At 43.9% G+C, this 22825-nt stretch overlaps 1 protein-coding gene across 3 annotated transcripts in view; it reads right to left on the bottom strand.

The window, feature by feature from the left end:
• SYNE3 (spectrin repeat containing nuclear envelope family member 3) overlaps positions 1-21673 on the bottom strand; it is a 65558-nt gene extending 43885 nt beyond the window's left edge. Inside the window, exons 1-2 of one of the 3 annotated variants that reach the window (XM_083864500.1) lie at positions 21631-21673; positions 718-875 (exon numbers count right to left, since the gene is read on the bottom strand). In XM_083864500.1, the coding sequence (XP_083720626.1) occupies positions 718-861 (144 nt within the window). In that variant the 5' untranslated portion in view covers positions 862-875; positions 21631-21673. Of the gene's footprint in view, positions 1-717; positions 876-3572; positions 3674-11560; positions 11923-21630 lie in introns of those variants that run through there. The other 2 variants (XM_083864499.1, XM_083864501.1) reach the window with 2 other exon arrangements.
• Between the last annotated feature and the right edge of the window lie 1152 nt (positions 21674-22825).

The following is a 22825-nucleotide window of genomic DNA, read 5'->3' as shown; positions in this document are numbered from 1 at the left end:
GACAAACAGGAGTGTTTCCTTCTCTGAGATTACAAGACCTAGATAACATCTAATGAAACTGAAGTTAATGAATGTGAAATTGCTGTAAGAGAGCAGGCATAATCTGCAACAGGATCTCTGTGAGAAGAGTTATACAACAGATTAAGTAAAACCAGGAAAAAATGAGAACTTTTTCCTTTTCACTAAATGGATCATAAAGGGGATCTGTAAACTCTGTTATTGTCAGGGTTATGGAAAAGGACAAAGGAATTATTCTAAAGCAGCCCATTACCAGGACACTGAAATCTTTTTCTATGAGTGCCAGAGTCCTGGAGGGGATGGAACCCTAACGTGATCTGATTCTCTTATAGTACATGCTGATCGTCTGCACATTACTATGGTAATTGCAAGCAGCAATCAAACTGTTCCAGGCTTGAGGAGACTGTAAACATTTTAACCTGCCAAACTTGCTGCTAGTGTTCCAAATCAATCTGAAAAGTTTGGAAGCCTGTGAAAGCAAATTGCCATCCTCTTTTCCTACATCTGTAAACAATTTGCAAATAGAAAATTTTAAAAGAATACTGATGTGATCCCATCCACCCAGGCCTAATTCTCCAAACAAGCAGGGGCAGCTGACAATGGAAATGTCAAATGGAAAACTCCTGAGCTCACAGCAGTAACTGCTGTAACAATGGCAGCAGTGAGAGCCACCCCCAAATTCCACAGCTCTTCCCTTACCTCAGTCTCTCTGAGTCTGGCTTCTAGGGCAGATCGAGGTCCTTTGGTGTTGTCATTGATCCTCAGTCTCTCCTGGATGGCCTTCATCCAGGCTTCTGCATTCTCCACACTACTGTCAAATTCATCCTGTAGCTGCTGAGTCATCGCATTTGCAGAAGCTGAAAGGACAGGAAACAGGGAGGTAAGCAGGTTTTGGGTAAGACCTGAACAGCAATGAAAGGCAATCCAAGGAGCAAGGGAGAAAAGCTGATGATGTTGTGTCTTTCCCTTTGAACAGTAACACCAAAAACTGCAGCAGTACTGCTGTTCAGTTGAGCAGAGAACATATTCACACTGCAGCTTTCCCAAATGAAAGCATACCAGGAAACAAAAAGAAGGTGGAGAACTGTGGGAGGCTCCAAGTAAACAGACTTAATTCAAAGCTTTTAAATGAGATTAATTTGGTGTTTGTGGTGTATTCCAGATTAGCTACACCAAACACAAACACCTTCTGCTTCTTTCCAGAGTCGTGTCAGTGTAAAACTCTCCCAATGCCCTTCCAGGCTCATGTACTGAGCACCTGACACCACACTAACAAAGTACTTTGACACATGCTTAACTCAGAGGTGTATAAACTGCTCTTGTAGAGGTGTTAAAACTGCTGAGAACAGGATCAGATGCTTAGACTGTTCAGTTAACTTTTGCTGAGACCATGCAGAGGTTACCTGAATGCACATGCAGTGTGTCTGGGATACACAGAGAACGGGAATTGGCCAGACTGCCAAGACAAACCACAAACAAGCATTCACAGGGGATTATCAACCCTGGTGGATGTCTTCTTTTGCCACCTCTTTTACTCCATACCAGGCTCCAAGCTTTTAATTTTCCTCTCCCCCTCTCCTGTTGCCCATTCCCAATCAGCAGGAACGTATGATGCTTGGTTGCTCTGTTGATGTCTCTGTTTAGAGCACAAGCTCTCCACTGCACAGACAGCCTCCTTTGTGCCTGTACAATAGAGCAGAGCCATCCTAGGCTCACCCCTAGGACTGCAGGACTAAACTTGACTAATAAGGACGAGCCATAACAAAGTACCCTGTAGGTCAGCTCCACTGAAGTGAACAGAACGAGAGCCACAGACATTCAATGGCTTTGGATCACGTCCTACAACTACTGCCAGCCAAGCAGCCAGTGTTTTGTGGAAAATGAAATATTCTTCCTCTTTGTTATTCATCACTGAGAGATTTTTTTCAGCAAAGTTTGAGACTTAATTACTGAACCCAAGTTTGTTATGCAGAATTCAGTTCCAAAGAACCCCTCAGTTTCCACGAAATGATCCATGTGGAACAAAGTGCTCAGTGTGAGAGCAGAGCACAGCTCCTGGTGGAGCTGGACCAATGGTGTTTTGCAACCACCACAGCTCTCAGCAGCTCAGTCTTTAAAAGGGAGAGCCACTCTTTTGCTCACAAGCAGCAAGCTCCCCACCATCCTGCCAATGTTCCTTTCCACGAGGTAAAAGGATTCATGCAATATTAGAGGTCCTTCCCTGCAGCTCCCAGTGAGTTTTCTTCCACATTAGACCAGAGGAAACAAAATGTCAGCATTCACAATGGTCTGAATTGCTGCTTCCCAGCTGTCAGCAGGCTTTCTACTCAACAGGTCCCATAACAGGACTAAAGAAAACCACCCATGGGGACAGCTGGTTAGAGGATGGGGTCAGACCTCCATGTGCAGACCAGCAGAGCTGCATTTGCATGAAGGAGGGAATTCCTCCCCAAGTGAGACCTGTCAAACAGGACAGAATTTAAGGCTGTAGCTCTCAGAACTAGAGAGTAGCTTTAAAAAGAGTGACCTCACCTTGAAAAGTTAAAAAAAAAAAAACACCAAACAGGATGTACTGGATTTAGCAAGGGTGATGTGGCATGGGGCAGCTACTCCCTCTCTCAAATAAAAAAAAGTATGACAGGATATATAATTAAAGCTAAAATCATTGACTTACATGGCAAGAGTCCTAAAGATGAAGCCAGCTAATAAAGTAATGTTTTTCTCAGTGGATTGCTAGATAGCTGTGTCCTTCTCCAACTATGACTGGTTCAGAACTGACATTTCTGAACTACAATAATCCAGTTCTTGGAAAAGAGTATGTATCTCATGGCAGCTGAGACACCAACTCATTTTCACATTAATATTTCTCACTGTATCTAGTAGTTGTAGAGGAACTGTCCCCTAAAACTCCCCTTGTTACACACATACATACATTTATTTCTAGGCAGTTTCTGAATGCTCAAGTATGAGCTGTGGTGATTCCAAGTCATGCTATTGTGAAACAAAAATTCCCAGTGCATTTGCTGGGTAGACTCCGACAAGAAGTGGCATTCATTTCCTTGGAGAGGTTTCTATTCCTGGCAACATCCATATCATATTTAAAATTGGCTTCAGTACTCCAGTCATGGAGTAGCCAATACAGAACATAATGTTATCCTAGTCCTATTTTTTACAAGAAGTTGAGGGCAATCTAACATGGTTAAGAAGCAGTGGAAACCTACTGTCTTCCAATAGGAAGAAAACCCCACTCACACTCTGCCCTCATGCTGCTGCTCTCTGAGCACAAGGAATTTCTGTCAAAACCTCACAGTAACACAGCCCTCCCCCAACCCACATACAGCCAATCCATGTAAGCATTAAGGAAGCCATAAAAAAAAAAGTTATTTCAATATTAAGATCACCAGTTGCAAAAGAAGAGAAACACTGCTACTCCAACTGCAGGCATAAAACATCATGGATTGATTTTGACCAAGCAATTCCTGTAACTAGCACTACAAGGATAATTAAATTTAGCATGGACTCAACGCCCAGGTGGATTTCATAGTAGTTATAACCTGCAATATATGTTGTGGATTTGGGCTGCCTTTTGAGACCTCCAGTCCTCCCTTGGTGCAGGGCAGCCAGATGATGGCTGAAGCAATCAGCTACAGCACCAGACCTTTTGTTCTGGAACCCTTCCCAAGCACTAACAGCACGATTTGTATCTGCAGGTAGAAGTATGATCTCTGCCTTACTGGAGGAAGAACAACTGCTGTCTATTTCAGACAAGAAACTGAAATCTTTAACTCCTTTGCAAGTTCTTCTAAAGCTGGGACTAATGATTAGTGGATAAAAGTTAACCAAACAATGGCATTCACCCCATTTCTGTTGCACCATTGGAACTAAAAGATTGAGCAATACTTCTGGAGATGAAATTGAGCAATACTTCTGGACCCTGATCAGTACAAAAAGGACGAAAGAGACATAGTGGTTCCTGGAACAGAGCTCAGCTATAGAGCTGTGCAAAGCCATCATTCACACACCAACCTGTAACAGGAGCAGATCATTAGGGACACCTGTACAGTGCTGCAACAGCCCCTATCCCAGGCTCAGTCTCAGGAACCCACTGTGCCAAGGAAAGTCTTCCCTTAATCACTGGTGAGATCCTTTGAGCAATTTGTACCAAACTGTTTTTCTCACAGTTATTTCCAAATGCATCCAGCTGCTCAAAACTGCTTTCCACTTAATGCCACTTGAATCACTGTATTAATTCATACTGTGGAAAGCGCATTTACACTGTAGAAATCACTTGGCATCTCTATACATGTTACTAAATGAGGGCAGTAACTATACATAAGAAATTCCCGCATAGATAATGACATGCTGAGCAAAACCAACTTTTGTTTGTCCAGATGCAGTAATAGTTTCTTGGTAGAGGTAATGAAGAAGCATATATCAGGGTGTTAAACAGAACTGACTCAGGACAGCTCCTGCAGTATATCCAAGGTTACAGAAAGCACATTTTAGGAACAGGAAAACGCAAGACAGATTGTCTGCAGAAACTTGTAGCTGAACTTCTGCCACAACACAACTCTTCCCACCTTCTCTGAATCACCCTCCATGACCCCAAGAACACCATTTGCCAGTGTCTGGGTAGGCACACACGTTTCAGTGCCACAGAGGGATGACACCTCAGCCCCTGCCCAGCTCTGCCAGACCCAATGGACATCCACAGCACAACTAGAGCTTGCACTGTTTTGTCTGAGGCTCAGTTCCATGCACGGGATATCTGTACCTTTGGAAGAAGGAAAGGTGAACACCTGACACAGCACACACTTGTCTCAAGTCAGCATCACTCCTCTCCCCGCTCTCTCATCCAAGCACAAAACCATTTAGCAAGGAGGGAAGTCAGATTACTGCAGCCAACCACCTCTTCCCCAAACCCTGGAGGAGAAGGGGCAGCTGGAGGGATGCTGGAGGGCACACATACTGTATCCCCAGCTCACCCACAGACTGAATACCCCAACATGAATTAATGAGATCCAAAGCAGCAGCAAGCTGAGTTTTGCTTTTGAAATCTGCTCCAATTGTGCTGGGCTGGGCTGAAGAGAAGCAGAGGCAGCTGTGATGGTCTTGGAGCCATCTTGCGGAAAGAGCAGATAAATGATTAGCTGATTGCTCTGCATTATAGCTCTGGGAGCCATGGACATGTCTGGGTTTCCACTGCAGACCCTGATACAGACACAGACAGAGTCACCCCTCATGGGACCCACCTGGCACTCGCTGGGCCAAATCTCTCTGAGCAGTTCTTCCCTAAGTACAGCCACTGCAGAAGCCATGCTAGTGCATCTAATAACTCTTCTGGGACATTGCAAGATTTACTTATTTAATATGTGTAATACCCTACTGAGAGCTTTTAAAATTATTTTGCAAGTCCAGTGTCTTTTTCTTAGGATTATCCTATTATTTTGCAATATTTCCTAATGTACTATTTTCTCTCTGCCAGTCATATTGGGGTTCAGTTATTTTTTAAAATTTAAATCTCTTAAAACGTTTCTTACAACCACTCCCATTTTACACATTCTTTTAAACCCTACATTTATAGAACACAGGCTTTTAAATGGTTTCAATATGTCTTGGATTCTTATATTCATGTACTACTTGACCAGTTTCCAGAACCAGTTCTTACAAAAATAAAAGTACAAAAATGCTCCAGGAAAATTCTAACCACTCACCATCAGGGAGACTATTTTCCAATTACTGAAATACTTCAGACTTTTCATAACTCTTTTCATTTGGTTCTGGGATTGAATGTGAAAAAAAGAAAAAGGATTTAAAAAAAGCCCACTGAAGTGTATCAAATTTTAGGCAAACGTATGAGAGTGGAAGCAATTTTGGTTCTGGGAATTGTATCTGGGATAATTTAGTAACTTTTCAGCTCCCCTAGATACTATAAAGAGAGCTCTGAGGAGGTGCAGAGCTGGGAGCTCTGTCTGCCCACTTCAGATTGGAGCAGAGGTCAGGAGTTGGCACAGACCACAGAGCACTGACCCTTGCCTTTCCAAAGCTGAATACTCTTGGTCTACTCCAGGAGGAGCTGCTGTGAATTTTGAATCCCACCACCCCTACCAACCTTCCTGAAAGCCTCAAGGACAGCAGCTGCGCCCATGGAGAGCCCAGTTAAACTGCCCGAGTAGGTGCAGAAACTCTCAAGGCTTCAAAGAAAAGGTGTCGGTATTTCCAGTGGCTCCGAACATAATCCTATCACCTTGGCCATCTTCCAACACAGCCATCTCCTGTGCCAGTGGCAGTGAATGTTTATGGCAGTCAGTAATTGTTTGCCCTAATTAACAAGCTAGACTCTGAATAGGCTTTTTGGAATAAACACATCCATATTCTCATTACAAGCATCCCCTTCAACCAAGGAATGCAACATTCTGAGTACTCACAGCACTCATCCATATCATAGCCTCTTCCTCTCCCTTACAAAACAATCCACGGGAAATCCATGGCTAATGCAAGGTGTTCTGCCACAACGTGATCACACCTGATAATATTCACTTTTTTACCAAAAACTGAAAACCAGAGACATGTTTTGTGCAGGCTCTCAAAAAAATGCCTGATTTTTTTTCAGCCATTTGTTTAAAACTAATTTCAGACTTTGGTGAGAGCCAGTACAAGTGGGATATATTTTTGTTTCCTAAGACTGCTGGGGAAAATATATAATTCCCAGGTCTAAAAAGCCATTTCCTTAAAAGAAGGCACTGAAATTTAAAAATAGTTTTATAGCCAAATGGAATCATAGCATACAAGTAAGAATTGGGTCCTGGGGCCATCTTCCCTTCTAGGGAATGATAATCAATAAATCTGATCACAGCATTTTTATTTTTTATTTCAATCTTCAAGTAATTTGAAAATTAAAAGAGTAAGTGAGGACTCTTAATTACAAACCTCTCCCCATTCCATACACTCCACACACAAACTGCTGCATTTCCAGGTCACTCTAGGAGACAGGTTGGTCTATCATGATTCCATTAGAGAAGTAAAATGCAGGGTTTAGTTCTGGTCTACAACTCTTTTTACCATCAAGGAGACAGAGTATCTGTATTAGACAGCTGTCTGGTTTAGATTTTGCTTTTCTATCCCCACATTATTGAGGTATAAACAATCTTCAGAGCATTTATTCATTCAGTCCTCCTGGGAAGTAAGACTATCCTATCCCTTTTACAGATAACAACTCGGGTTCAAAGGCACTTAGTTTCTTGCCTCTAAGCAGTAAGGAAATACTTGAAAGGACAAGAACAAAGTCGAAGATTCTGTTAATAAACGCTGCAGAGGGTGATTTTCAGCCTTTTCTAATCTGTACCACTTCAAGTGTCACTGCTGAGGTGCAGATATCTTTTTAGTGACTTCAAACTTAATGACAAGAGCCTTCATTTTCCTAGTTACCATTCACAGACACTTTAGTCTGGGAAATCACAGGTTAAACACCTCTGCTCTACAACTTCAGCAAAGATTCTTCAGGTCCAGGGAATCTGATGAGGAGATTACCCTAAAGATATCTGTGAGTTTGTCAGCAATCTACATCTTGAGCAGCTGGGGAAAAGTTCCCAAGTAGTATTGGTTTCAGCTTTTGCCAGCTCCCTAAGTTTCACCATCAGTCAGCCAACAAAAAAAGCCCTGCAAGCCAACAGCATTAGTTTCACAGTCTCTGGAGACTAGAATTTATGTATTCAATGATCTCCCACTTGTCCTCACAGACTGTATGATCCCCTAGTACTGGGTGCTAGTCTGATATACTGACCAATAAATCTCTGTGGGATCTGCCCCTTGGCTAGAGAACAATTCAGAGTGAATAACATATCTGATAAACCATTCCTCTTTTGCTGGTCATATTGTTGCGTGACAACCTAATTTTCTCAAAGGTGTGGTTATCTCTATTTGCCAAATATACTTTGCAAATTAGTTCTGCTCTGCAGACTATTCCCAAGTAACTTATCCTGGCAATCCTTAATACTCCAGCTGTGCTGCTTAGCTTTGGTTTGGCACCACAACCCTAATGAGAAATTGCCCATCTTCCCTGGCTAGCTGGGAACAGCTCTCCTTGTTTGTGTGCAGCTTGTCACATGGCAGCTCCCAAGGGCCAGAGCCATAAGCAGGACTCCAGAGTGTTAAGCCACACACGATGAGTGTGCTGTCACAGCACCTTTGGTGAGCAGAGGTGCCCTACAGTTAAAAGGATAATACCTCTGTCCAAAAGAGATTACAGAGGACAATTTGGAGGGGTTTGGCAATGAAAGCAAGGCATCAGTGTGTACTTAGGGACATGGAGTGATGGAGGGAAGAAAAGCCTGTCAGAGCCTTTAGCTGCATTGCCACTGCTTTGCGCAAGCTGCAGTGCTCCCACCACCCATGCCCTCCACTCACCTCTTGGAACCAGAGATACTCAGAGACCCTCAAGCTCAGCTGGAGCATGTGGCCTCAGCACGGGCTGGATCTCATGCCAGGAAAGAGGATTCACTGCACTGAACCACAGGCTGCCAGGGGGACACCCTGGGGTAGGAGCCCTGAGAATCCATGGGGAGTCAGTGTGAGAGAGGGGCACTTCCAGGCAAGGAACCATACCAGAGGTGGGATAATTCACCTTCTTCAGGAATCCCGTGTTTTGAAGCAGCCTACAGTTGTAATATGGATGCTCAGGGCTACAGGATGTCAGTCTGTCTGCAAGTCTGTATTCTTTCCTATTCCGCATCACTGTTTCCACATTTGGATCTGGGGGGTTTTTACACGTGAAATTTTTTCCCCTTACAAGAGCAATGTAATTTTTTTTTTTTTACTATCATATGACTATTTCCCCTCTGAGTGTGTAACTTGGAGCACTAAGCACACGGCTTTTAAACTGATAAATCTTTATAGTCAAGTATATACCGGAAATATTTCTTAGAAACAAAGTCACTTGCAAGTACTTTGCAAGTATGCTCTAAGAGCACAGGTCTTTTGTCCCATTTAAAACAGCTGAAGGACTAACTCTCCAAAACAACATTTCTCAGATATATCTTCCAAAACATTATCAGTTCAGCTATGCTAATGATATATTAATACAGTGAAAGTGAGACTTATGGAATTGAAAAAAAAGTAGCAAGTAGGACAATACTAATTTTAGATACTAAAGCTGTTGATTAAGAGTTATTTTCTTGGGATCAAATCATATGGCTATGGAAAAATCAGCAGATTTTAATTTGCATGGAATAGAAAGATCTGTTTACATAAAGAAAGAGAAAAATGACCCCTGAAAGAGATAACACTTGAAATGCTGTCAAGAACACACGGGAGGCTTTACCTAAACAGTAAATAGCTATACCTAAACAGTCAGCACTCTGTACATAATTAAAAGTAGTATTTGCATTAATCTGATAATGCCAGGCTTTATATTGCAAAACAGCACTGGTTTGTGTTCAGAGAAACCCACAGGCAAACAAGGCCTGCCTGTGTCTCAAACAAAATACACAATTAAAACCACCAGCAACCTCATCCCCAAGCTCAGAAACAAAGTAGACCACTGCAAAATGCTGGTTATAAATTAATTTCAAGCGGTTGAGAACATTCTTGGAATTGAATTAAACAGGCTGCATTCTCGTGACTCATTTTTGCCTGAACTATTGCAGTTTCCACGTCTCCGTCACCCTCCCACAGGGCGAGCCGGCCAGGCAGTGTGGGTTAAAGAGCACAGCCACATCTGGTTTGAGCTGCAGGGAGAGCACGGCCACATCTGGCTTGGGCTGCCCAGACCCCTCTGGCCAGCTGAGAACCGCCCAGCACCACCACGGCTCCGGCACTCTGATGGCTCAGGACTCCACAGCAGGGAGGAAGGAAGAACGTCTTTTTAGCAGTCCTTTATGCCTGATCTGGGACTGAAGTCCTGTCGTCTACAAACCCAGAGGAGATGGGAACCTCCTCCTACTGAGCTTCATCAAACCGCAAGCAAAGAGTAAAATGGCAGCAGGAGCCTGCAGTGAGGCACAGTTGTCAGCAGTCATCCATCCCACCGTGAGGAGGACCAGAGTTATTTACAGCTGTGACCACAGATAATTACAGTGCTGAGCAGCACTAGTAAAGCCAATGCTTCTTCTTCTCACACGTATCATCCACGAGCAACTGACTTTTAGAAATGAAGTACTACGAGAAACCAGAGCTCTTTTATTCCCTGCAAACATCTGAAGAGATCAGGCAGCTCCGTTCCATTCGGACGCCAAGGGGGCCTCAGGGTGTGCTGCTTCTCAGCAAGCTTGAAAATTCCACCCTAAATATTATGGGACATATCCCTGGGGCTGCCAGAGAGCTAACACAGAGATACATTTAGAGCAACAGGGGTCTACATCAGCCAAGGATTTGTACAAACACACACTGGGAGACATAGCACTGCCTATTCTCATGTACTTGAAAGAAGGAAAAGGTATAGAGCTATAGATTTGTTTAACCCAAGTAATATATAATTCTTCTACGAGGAGTAATAGACACCATGGCACAAACTCAACTTTGGTCTAAAAGAAATAAAAGTATCTCCCCAGTAGTCTCCAAGCTATCTTCTAAAGATAATACAAATACTTGCTGTATTTAAAGGCATTTCCTATCACTGAATTTTTTCTCCACTATTTCCCTTGCAATTTACAGATCAGGGCTCAGCAGCTAACTTGCAAAAGGTTGATTCGTAAAACAGGAGAAGCCAGTTATCTTCCTGAAGGGAAATATGTCCAGCTCTGATGAGGACAATTGCTGAAGCACCACAGAGCAGAGCCTCTGATGACCTTGTTTGGGTTCAGTGAGCACAACACAAGCAACAGTGTTTGTGCAAACTATGCTCCCTAGTTAAAAAATAAATCTGAATTTCTTTAGTTCCCTTCCTTACCTATTGCATACCCCCAGGTCATGCTTCAACAGTTATATATGTAACCTTAAACCCATGCTTCAGGGAAGGGATCTCAGCAGTCCCAGTTTAGCAAACATTTTGGGGCTGTAAAAGCTGGTATCATGTCTTGAGCACCAGCCACACTCCCAGCTCCCAACAGACTCTCTCTAACTTCACCGACTGTCCCTTATCTCCAACCCTTCTGGTGCACACTACAGTAGGAATATTTTGGCTTCCTTTCTCCTGCCTCATCAAGGAGTTCCCCATCCTTGCCTGCTGCTCACAAAACAATTTATCAGGCCTCATTGCATTGGGCCCTCCCAGCCTGTGGTGCTGGCAGCAGGCAGGAGGGGAGGCGTGGGCTTGCTCTTGAGAAAAGCGCGCGAATGGGCTGATCTTGGCACCCTTCACCAGCTGGGAGCTGCCAGAACCCTCTGTCATGGCTCTCCTGCATTTCTATTTCCCCTTCTCACTAGAATTCAAATCCTTGAAATTTCAAGGCATTTGATATCTTTAACATTTCCACGTCTCTGGAAAATTTGATGCAAAGCAGAAAATGAGTGCAAAAGTTCTTAGGAGCCAAAGGATACAGACATACTGCCTGTCACAACCATCTCACTACGTTATGAAATAAAAGTAACCTTGTAATAATCTTACCAAAATCCTGGGAAATCTGGTAAAAAGGGTAGGTAAAAGTCTGTGGTGATTCCATCAAAGTTCCCTGATGGGTTCCCAGCCTGGCCTCCACTGAGCGTTAGAACAGCAATCCGGCACAGTTGGCAGCACAAGCAAGTCTGGCACGAAGAGAAACCAGTGGCTTCCTCCTCACTAATGCAGGAGGAAGCACAGGACTTCCTCTCTGCCTCCTTCCGTGCTGCAGAAGTGAAAGAGGCGATGGCAATCCAGAGATATATCAGTGCAGAGAAAAAAATTAAAAAAAGAAAGAAAAGAAACCCCAAGCAGGGCATGCTGCCGCTGTTTAAAACGTAGGTGAGATTTAAATAGCAATAATCCCCAGAAACTATCTAGTTCAGGTCATCAACTAACAAGCTGGTTAATTCCTGTAAGGATTAATGCTTGAAATTATTATGCCTGACAGATGTTTGCTGAATGGGAACTAGTCAAGAATACACAGGATGAAGACCATCAAGAAGTAAAAGTGCAGACAAGTACGTCAGAGCTGCGATTTTAGGTATCATTATTTCGTGCTCTAACATAATAATAATTTTCCTTATCTTCCACTACTTTTTTTGACTCTCAAGGTCTCTAGCAGGAAATTCCCTTCACAGACTGACACACTAATCTAGATTCTGCTCTCAGTTACAATAATGCGAGACAAAAAGGAGGTTAGCTGATATTTTCAGGAAATACCTCTGCTGCACAATATAGCTGAATGGAATATACTTTGTAAGCATTAGCTGTCCCTCACAATGCAGCACATGATGAATTCTCCTAATTCCCCAAAACTACAGGAAAATATAAAGCAGCATTCTCCCTTGATAATTAGGATCCTGCTAGATACGCTTGCTTTTAGACATTCAGTAAAACCCACCAGTTTGGTCTATCTACCCCACTACCATTTGCATCATCCTAATGGTGTGGATCTAAAACACTCCAGGATCAAAAAATCCAAAGTCCATAAGGCCAACAATCTCTCAACTTTTTAAGCTGCTGTATGTCATACTTTATACTATGCTGAGCAGCATTTCTAGAATTACAACTAATATGGAGCAGAGGTGGAGAAATCAGTGAAAGAAAGCCAATCAAACAGAATTTTGTTTAAAAAAACCCAAGAGACAGAAGAGGAGGAACATCTTAAGAGTTAGCAATGCTGACTGTACCTCTAGAGAGGGAACTGATATACCAGCTATTTTCCAACTGTCTTGTTAGCCTTTTGCTAACGTGAATAGTCCTTAGAACTACATGAATATCTCAAAACACATAAACATGCAAACTAAACTATACAATGCCTAGGGGGTGTAAACTGGACATTGGTCCACTTATCTGAAAAGTCAAATCAGTTGTTTTAGAATTGTGTTTTTTGAATGGCGGAGTTTAAAATGCCTATAAGTGAACCCCTTTGCCACTTTTTCCTTGTTCTCTCTCTCTCTTGTGGTATATCCATAGTCACTGCAAGTTTGCCACAGTCCTGATTAAAAAAAAAAATAATTAAAAAGCACTGAAACGAGTAGTCTGAGGAAGCAGAACATATGTGGCTAACATCAGCTATGCAGCTTCTAAAACAAGGTAAGAATCAGTCTCTTTGGATGACTAATCTAGAAGGCAAAGGAGCTCCCCTGGTGAGTGCAGACAGCCACAAGCTAGAGGCAGCAATGAGAGGATCAAATCAGCAGTGAAAAATGCAGCATTCCCCAGAAAACTTTCTGTAAGTTAGTATCACAACGTATTTAAAATATATAAATACCACATTACCACTTGAGCATAATTCCCTTTAGGGTGGACTTGATTTTATATATTGCCATATTTTTAAAGGAAACCAGGTTCAGCAAAATATTCCAAATGCCTCCACAACATCTGACCTGCCATTCCCTTCTTTCCCATACAAAGAAGTCTATTTTCTGTTTCAGGGAGGGATGGAACTGCTTTTCCCACTCTTGTGGCCAACTATCATTTCTGTTATGGTAATGGAAAGCATTCGAATGGCCCCTTCTCTGGGTTGACAAGTCCAAGTTCAAACATGGATTCAGTTACATCTGTAACTGTGGTAACATCTGCTGTAGCTGTAACTCTTGTAACACATCTGGTGGGTGATCTTAGATTACCTGCCAGCCCGTGGCCACTGCCAAGGAAACATTTCTGCAAAGCCAGTGCAGCCCACAGAGTTAAATGACTACACTGCCCCACTGATTAATCTACTGTAAGTGATACCCAGGGCAGGCTGGCCTCATGGCCCACTAACAGTCTGCATCTTCAAGCAGGCAGTGCTGTATTTGTCCTCTAACTGCTCAGGAGACAGACACTGTCACCCCAGCAGGGTTGCAAGGGTTGTAAATTATTAAGTGTTTTCTGAGCCCTGACAAAGAGCTATGAAACCCCTCAGATAGGGAACAGAACAGCAGTATAAAATTTTTTTCCTCAACCATATCAATTGTGTTACATATTCTTACTGCTTTGCAGACCATATTTCTAACTATATTTTAGTTGTGAATTAGAATAACTTTGGTGTAAAAGGACTGTCAGTGCAAGTGCTTCTCACCAAAGAGTCTGGGTTGGAATTGCTGTGAAAGGACTTTTCAGAAAAGAAACACATCAAGCAATCAGGTTGTCCTAAGTATTGGGCTTGGAGGTATTGGCAGGGAAATCACACACAGGTGTCAAGCTCTTGATCTCTCTGGTTTTACGAAGTTTCGCTCTGTGTAAATAATGAATCATTATGAAGAACCTAATCATTATACACAGCCTAATGATTCAGGTGTCCTTCCTGGCAAGCTGAGCATCTTAAAGCTCTGGCTTAGGTCATCATTATGCTCTGTTCCATTCAGCAAGGAAAAACAAAACAACAAAAAAAAAAGGATTCTGATTTACCAGTTAACTCAACCCACACACCAAACCAAACTCTGAAAAATGTCAGATCTGACCTGAGGAAGACTGGTCCCCAGGTCAGAGGACCAAAAGAACCAAAAGGTTCCAAAAGAACCAAGAAGTGAGTTAGCTGCAGATACAGGTGCTTAACTGAGAAAAGCATCTATTTACAAATCCCCAAACTAAGGTGTAACCTGCTAGTAGCAATAACAGCACTTCACAAATACCTGTGATAGTTGACATAGGAAGGGCACTATAGAAAACAATTACCTGCAGAGCACTGAAGCACATCCAGGTAGATTCCTCAGCACTGACTAACTACAACTATTCAACAATAAAAGGAATTTTAAAAAAAGGGGGATGGGTGGAGGTGTGACATTTTAAGTATTGGGATTAAACATGTCGACATAATTACTTATAGAAATGGTTTTTATTAACACCTTCAGGTCTTTCATCAGACAGCAAACACTACTTCACTCTGCAGATCAGAATGATAGCACCAGCCCTCCTCCATCATGAGGTATTCACAGAACCACAAACGGCTGAGCTTGGAAGGGACCACTAGAAACCATCTCATCCTACCTCCCTGCTCAGTCTGGGTCTCTTAGTAAAGAATATTACTCAGGATGGTGTCCAGATGGCTTCTGAGTCTCTCCAAAGGAGACTCTACAGCCTCTCTAGGCAACCTATATTATCACAATGTGCAACAGCTGGACAAGCAAAGACCTGAGGGGAGAAATAAAGTAATGCTGAAGGCAAAAATACCTTTAGGGTTGCTGGTAGCTCCATCCCAAACAGGAATTTCTCTTGTAGAAAAAAACAAATAAAACAAAACAAACTAACCAAAATAACACCCTCTCAAAACAAACAAACAAAAAACAAACAAAAAACCCCAAACAAACAAAAAAACCCAACCCATAGATGCTTGAAATATTTTCCTTTATGTTAGGCTGCAGCCATTTTCTGTAGATTGGCATTTCACACCAGCAGCAAAAATAATGGAGTCGACTGGTTTATAATCTGAGAAGATGAGGGACAATCCCAGGCTCTGGTAAAGCCAAGGGCAATACTGTCACAGAGCCAAGATTTTTACCCTGACTCCTGTGAACTTAAAAGACAAGGCAACAAGTAAATTTTTCCTTGGGTGCTCTCTTAATCTGGAGATCTAAATTAATGCACGTCTGTGGTGTTTACTGAGCCAGTGTTATTAGCCAGTGTCAAAGTCTTGTACTTCACACAAAGCCTGTGCTTAACCTGCTGCACCTATAGACCAATTCTGCTGACTTACATAAGAAAAACATCACCTACATTTGCCAGCTGCTGTCATCTGCCATTCATATAACCACTACCGATGACTTGAGTGCTCATGCAAAGACTCTTGCATGAAAAAAAAAAAAAAAAATCAGTCATCTGAGCTAAAGGAAATGCACAGCCTGGGGAAGAACTGACAGCTTCAGAACTGACAGAAATTATTTCTTTCATTTAGTCACAGAAACTTTAAGGCAGGAGTATATTTTCTCACATGACCCTGTCTCTGCACCTACCTGACTTGAAAATGCAGTGGGTACATCAATGCTTGTGCACTTTCCACCTTCAGCTTCCCAGAACTCCTTCAGGCTGCACCAACAGCAAGGTACAGAGCCTGGATAAAGACCAGCTGTTACATCCCTCAAACTACTCCTCAGTCAGCAACAACACATGTTTTTATGACACAATTGCCTCATTATAATGGCAGGAAAATAACACAAGCATGTAATGCTTTAAATAACATATCATTTCTGTGTGAGATGGAGATAAAACGCAGCCAAAAGTAACCCCTACACTTTTTTCGCAGTTTAATTTATTATTGTTGTTGTGTCAGTCCAGATGAGTGAGTAGGCAAGTCAGTGTGTGAGATTATCTTTTAGGGTGAAAACTCCAATCTTGGTTTTTAAATAAAACCATGTACCCAAGTCCACTGTGGGTGGTTTACTGTCACACCTGTGACACCCTCCCACCTGGTACCTACAACACAGCTGCCACACACACCACGTGTACCCTCTGGGATAAGATATTAGTGTCCCATTTCACAGATGAAGACACTGGTGCTCTCAACAGCATCTGTCTCTCAAATTCAGCCTTTGACAGACCCAACAACACACAAAGCATCCAACATCACTGGCCCCATTTTAAACCTCTGACTGTACATGCTCCTTTCAAGATCACAGAGCAAACTTGTGGCAAGTCACATTAAGGGAGATTTAGACTGGACGTTAGGAAGCACTTCCTGCCTAACAGGGTGTTCAAACATTGCAATAGAGAGAGGTGGTCAATGCCTCAAGCCTGTCAGTGTCTGAGGCATTCAGTGCCCTTAATAATGTGCTTTAACTTTTGCTCAGCCTCGGAGTGGACAGGCAGTTGCACCAGGCGCTTGTTGTAGGTCCCTTCTATTCTTATTATAATCATAACCACAAGGGGAGCAGCACGTAGCCTTATGTAAAGTGTGTCTAGGATTCCCTGGTGACAGGCACTATATTTACTACGTAGAACAGTAAGTTCCCCAGCACAAGCTATCCCACGTGGGGCTCTCATTCAGCTTGTGCTCCCAAGTATTACTGTCACGTTTCTCAAAAGGTTTTCTGCATAGCACAGCTGTAACAGCAGCTATTTCACCTTTCAATGCCACTAAATAAACTCAAATCAAGAACAAAACAAACAAGCCACAGCTTAATACTTGAATTCCAAACAAATTACAATCTCCCGGTTCTCCCAGTTTCCTGCTATCCCTTAACTTCTTCCAGAATGCTTTTTTATGCACCTGTTCAGTGATAACCCAAGGCTGAGACTGCCCTGTAATACTCAGTCTGTTACAGTCAAGGCAGAAATTCCCTTGAAATTCCTTGATATGAAGGACTTCATATAAAGTCCATGTCTTTTGTTTAAGTGTAACATAGAAAAGAAGCTTGTAACAGCAGAGCCATTAAAAGTCAGTTCTGTCTAAGGGGAAGAAACGTTTCCACACCCCCCTGAAATCAATGCACTTCCCTTGAAATACAATTAAGCTGTGTGCACAGACAGAGACATCAAATATTGCTTGTTAGCTTGATATGGGGTGTCACCACCCCAGCCAGACCTACCATTCCTTCCTCAGCATTGAGGTGGGGCCACTTCAGATACCTGAAGTTAAATACCCCAGGGCTCTATTCTCTGAGCAGTTTTTCGGTCATTCAGCTAGTACCATCCTGTGATGCAATTTATCAACAATACAGGAACATATGATAACCAACATTTCATGCTACTTTAAGTCCATAAAGCAGTGAATCCACAGCAATGTCTAACAGACAGCATGTTGCAGAGTCATCAGTCCCTGTGGAAGGCAAGGACTGACTTGGAGCTCCAGCTCTGCAGAAGAGTGTGTAAGGACAATCCTTCTGTAAGGATCTCCACTTTCAGTTTAAAAGACTCCATTTCCTCAATACTTAAACTGTTATGCCCTCAACAAACACTGGAAAACAAACGAGAAGAATAAACTTTCAAACAAAAAAAACGAGACTGTGTTTAAGTTCATGCTGACAACACTGCAGCTAGTCATGGGAGTATTATAAGAAAAGTCTGCATATGCCAATATCAGCCTCAGGCAATAAAACTGTATTTCAGACCAAAATGCAAAATTTAAGGCTGTGACATTTGGGCCCTATAACTAATCAATACCAGGCTGTTTTGAACTTTAAACACTGCATTTGATGGCAACTGATGACACAATGACACTTTTCAGTTTTTCTCGTTCATTTCAGACTATTTTAACCAATATTAACTAAAGACACTAAATTCCCATCATTCAGTTGTTTGCAAAGCAGACTAGCACAATCAAAAGGGACCCTGACCACCTGTTTTGCATGTTTTAATTTCACGGAATTGCAGCCTGAAGAAGCTGAAACATTACTGATCATCAGTAAGCACAACCCTAAAAGATATTTTCCTTCAAGAGAATAGTATTCCACTTACTGCAGTCCAGAGACAGTGAGAAGGTTTTCAGCCAGATTCTAAGAGGTATTGAAGGACCTGGTATTTATTCCTGTTGATCTCAGGTGCCTAATACCTTTGTCTTCATATAGAAAACATGCCAAGCAAAAAACTCCCTTGCCAGTTACATCCTCTGTTAACATTCCCAGAGCTCAAGAATTTTTTCTGCTACAATGTGTTTTTCTCCTTTCACATGCCTGAATTACCAGGATTCACACTTGGCCCACATTGCTTAGGTGGACATACGCAATCCAGTTATAAGGGGACCCCTTCTAAGGACACCATTGCACCTGTCTCTATGGCAAAATAAGTTTGAGAGGACACGTCAAAGCTGTGCCAGAAAACCCCATCTGCAGCTGACAAGGACTAACAATTAAGAAAAACCAAATCAAAACAGAAATCCAGTATCTTGTCATTGCTACAAATGATCTGGGATTTGTCCTGCCAGAACACATTATTTTGAGTCAGGATGAATGGTTACTGGTTTTGCTTGGTTTCATGGGAATTAGGCTTATATGATGGCAGTCTTGAAACTGTTGGCCAATTTTGTCAAAATAAAATAAATAAAGACACTAGCTGAGATCACAGGCCTTCTGTACTTGTGCAAATGTGTGCCTGGCAGAACAAAGGCAGGAGCTGTGCCCTGGAGATGCAGGGATGTAAAAACAAAGCACTCTGTGACCAGGCCAACTTAGGAAACCAGATCCACAGACCTCTGTTCCTTGGTTGATTAAAAGTATACGCTGAACTGTACCAAGAATTTATGGTCCCATGTGCAAAATGCAATGTATCATATCTGTGTTATTTGTATTCTTTGAAGTTTTAAGGGAGATGCCAGTTTAGGGGCATTTACTCAGAAAATCCTTCTCCCCTTCTCTTTACAGCTTCATTTGCACCAAACACATTATTGCCAAAGGGAGGCTGTCAAATATGAATGTATCACTCAGTCACTGAGCTAAAAACTTGGGAAAACTAGCAAGTGTCTGATTTTAGACTTGCTTTTCCCTGTTGGCCTGTTTCTACAAAATTTGCAGGAACTTAATTACCTTGGAGCTGTTCTCCTTATGTCATACTTGGCTGAAACTGGGAAATGGCAAAAAAAATATTACATAAGGGACACATACCAAGACTCATGTGTTTACATATATTAAGTGATGGCAAAAAACCTTGTTTCCAACAGCTGCCAATTACCTTTCTGAAGCTGCAATGCAGGTGTGGAGCATCCCCTCAGGGAGTGGAATTGCTCTCCAAAGTCATGTGCATGCAGGTACAGCCACATTCTGAGGCCAAGCATCCACAAGTGTATACAATAGCTTTGATTTGTAAGCCACAGGTAAGTGGAGTAGCACAAAAAATGGCTTATTCCCAAAGAAAAGCAAGACACCCTTTTCAATGAGGTTAGTGCACAAAGGCCACACAGAGGACATATGTGCCAGGAACAGACCTGGAGGTATGGTACAAGATGAGAGGGAAAAGGGGGGCAGTGGAATATGGCTGATGGGAAGAACTAGAACCATCAGAAGAAATACAACAAGAGGCAAGCACCACAATACCACACCTTGAATGGTAGCTAATCCTGTTCTCCTTGGGAATCTGAAGGGACTCTGGATCTGATGATTCACAAACAAAATGGAAACAGCATTGGGTGTAGGGGAAAGCTGTTTTCATAGAGGGACCATCAGCATTGTCAGACTCCATTTCCTGACAACTGTGACTCACCAAAAGATGTTTGTTTCTTGTGGAACAAAAAGTCACCACAGGACTGAGTGCAATAAGTTACATTTCCTTGAGATCCAACTGGCTCACACATTTGGCAGCCACAGAGACTGTGCCAAGCTGATGTGCATTTCAGCAACTGCAGATTTGAGACACTTCCAGGAAAAGAAGGAAAACACTTGAAGGCAACCAATCAGCTCTTAAAGTTTTGTGGCATTTTTTAAATTCTTTTCCCAGAAAACAAGCACTACTTGTACAAAGATTTTCAGATGACATGCACCACGCCAAGGGCTGAAAAGTAACATCCAAAACTAGCAGCAAGGAAGTGGCCAGAGCAGCATAGTGATTTTAATTTTCAGGAATGATTCAAGACAGCCAGATTTGAGGCAAAGGAGAAGACAGGCATCCTTGCTCTGATGAACTTGCAAAATAAAGCAGTGTCTTGCAACCCTAATTTTCACAATTAGTAATACATACATGCACGATTCCTGCAAATTTCAGTCTGTTAACCTATTTGAGTAGGTCTATTTCTACAAATAAAATTTTCTTGGACAAAGATCTAAACTCACACAAGGCCAAGCCAATAAGGATGTGCAAATAAAAGAGATGGCAGAAAACAGTGTATGAAAAACCAAAGCCTTAGTACACCCTGGGGTGTGGGGGAACTTTACATATAGAAGTTACACAGAATGTAAGTTGCTCTTATAATAGAAAAACTGGGAAACTTTCTGTTTAGGGAGAAAATGCGAGACAATGTCAGACCCCCTTAAAGGGACTCAGAGCCAAGCTCGGATCTGTCCAATGGGTTTGAAGGGGAGAGAAGTGGGAACGGAGAAGAGGAACAAGGACCTTGCAAAACCGCAGTAGAGTCCTGGCAGTGGGGACATACAGATGAAGAAATGTGACAGTAACGCTGAGCAACCGCCTTTGGCCAGAGCCTGACACCTATCTGAGGGAGAAAAGTTACAGAATGCAGCTGAGTGCTGAACCGGGCTGGCGCTCGTCCGCAGATGCGATTTTCTGAAGGAAGCTAAATAAAAGGCTTTACCCGTTTAGCGTATATTCCACAGGGAGACACGCTGCAGTTACCGCAGCTCCGATACTGCGCGGACCGGGAGCGGACGGGGAGCTCTAAAGGAGCTGTCCTGGCAAGGACGAGCCCCGCCGGCGGCGCCGCTTGCCCCGTTACAGGGGCGGCCCAGCGGGGCCGAGCGGGCACGGGGCTGTCCCGGCGGGTTTTCCCCGGCGTGCCGAGCAACAGGAGGCGGGTCTGGAGCCGGGCGGGCTGACAGCGACCCCGCCGAGCCCGTGTGCCCCGAGCCGCGCTCCCGCCGGCGGCACGGACCGGACGGGACGGGACGGGACAGTGCAGTCCCAGGCGCCGCCGCCTCGTCGCTTCTCCCTCCCGCAGCCCCCCAGTACCCGCGACAGGCCCCGAGCGGCGCAGCAGGGCCCGTCCCACTCACCGCCGCGGCACCGCCGCCGCCGCCTCCCCCGCGGGCAGCCCCGGGGCCGCGCTGCCGCCGCTCCCCCGCCGCCTGCGGCCGCTCGGGCTCTGCCTCAGCCTCCCCGGGGCCGCCCGGCTCCGGCCCCGCCGCTCGGGGGCTGCGCGGAGGGCCCGCCCTCGGCGGCGCGGCCCGGCCCGGCCCGGCCCGGCGGGCGGTGTTATGTAACCCGGGCCCGCCCCGCCAGCGCCGCCGAGCCCCCGCCGAGGGCAGCGGGCCGGGCTGGCCCTGCGCGGCGGCAGCGCCAGGTGAGCACCGCGCTCTGCTGTTTTTAGCAGCAGGAGAGGAGAAGCTGAGTTTCCCCCAGTGTCGCGTTCCGGGGGACTCGGAGCTCGGGGAGACACCGAACACCGGGCGAGGAGCCCCGGGCGGTCCCTGCACGGGCCGGCAGCGCCAGCGGTCCCTGTCAGCACGTGGGGAAGGCTCCAGTGATTCCTGTGAATGGGCAGCCGGCACTCCGCAGTCACACGTGCATGAAACAGCCCCAGCTCGCCACTGGCACTGCCAGCAGGAATTCATCTGCATGCATGAAGTGGTATTTTAGGAAAAAAAAAAAAATCAACGAAAACTAAGGAAACAAAACCAGTTTCCATTGGAGTACTGATTCAGGTACAAAGTCTACTGTGTGTGCTCAATTATGGAAGAAAAACAAGCGAAAGGAGCAGCAGTGGAGGTGCATTGCTAGCCAGAGCGTCGGTTCTGTAGCCCAGTGAGAGAAGAGTCATTAACATCTTGTGCTCCATCTGCAGCATCAGAAAGTTGTAATCATATGAGGGCCTATGTACAGAGCCACTGGGAGGGAAGGAGGAAAGAATGAACAGCTTCTTCATATTTGAACAATAATGTAAACAAACTGAATGAGCTTGTGAAAAGCTTGTATTTCATAAAGCACTAAACCATCCTCTTTGGCAGGGGTTATATTGCTGCCCTCTGTTGCTGGGAATTTGGACAGCTCATTTGCCTCACGAGCAGAAATTTGTGATAAAAATCTCTGATTACACCTAACAGTTCTGTGGCCAAGAGCCTCGAGATACATAGTTCAAAAGTGAAGAAAGAGTGAGCTCCCCAGTTGTGCGAGCAGCAGGGGACAACAGCTCTCTAAGCTGGGTGGGTTGGCTGACTCACACCAGTGTTCTCTGCCCACAGCCAGCAAGGT

This window comes from Zosterops lateralis, assembly GCF_965231275.1.
Source record: "Zosterops lateralis genome assembly, chromosome: 6".
Lineage (NCBI taxonomy): Eukaryota > Metazoa > Chordata > Aves > Passeriformes > Zosteropidae > Zosterops > Zosterops lateralis.
The sequence above is the reverse complement of the archived record's forward strand: the minus strand, read 5'-3'. Positions and strand labels throughout refer to the sequence as shown.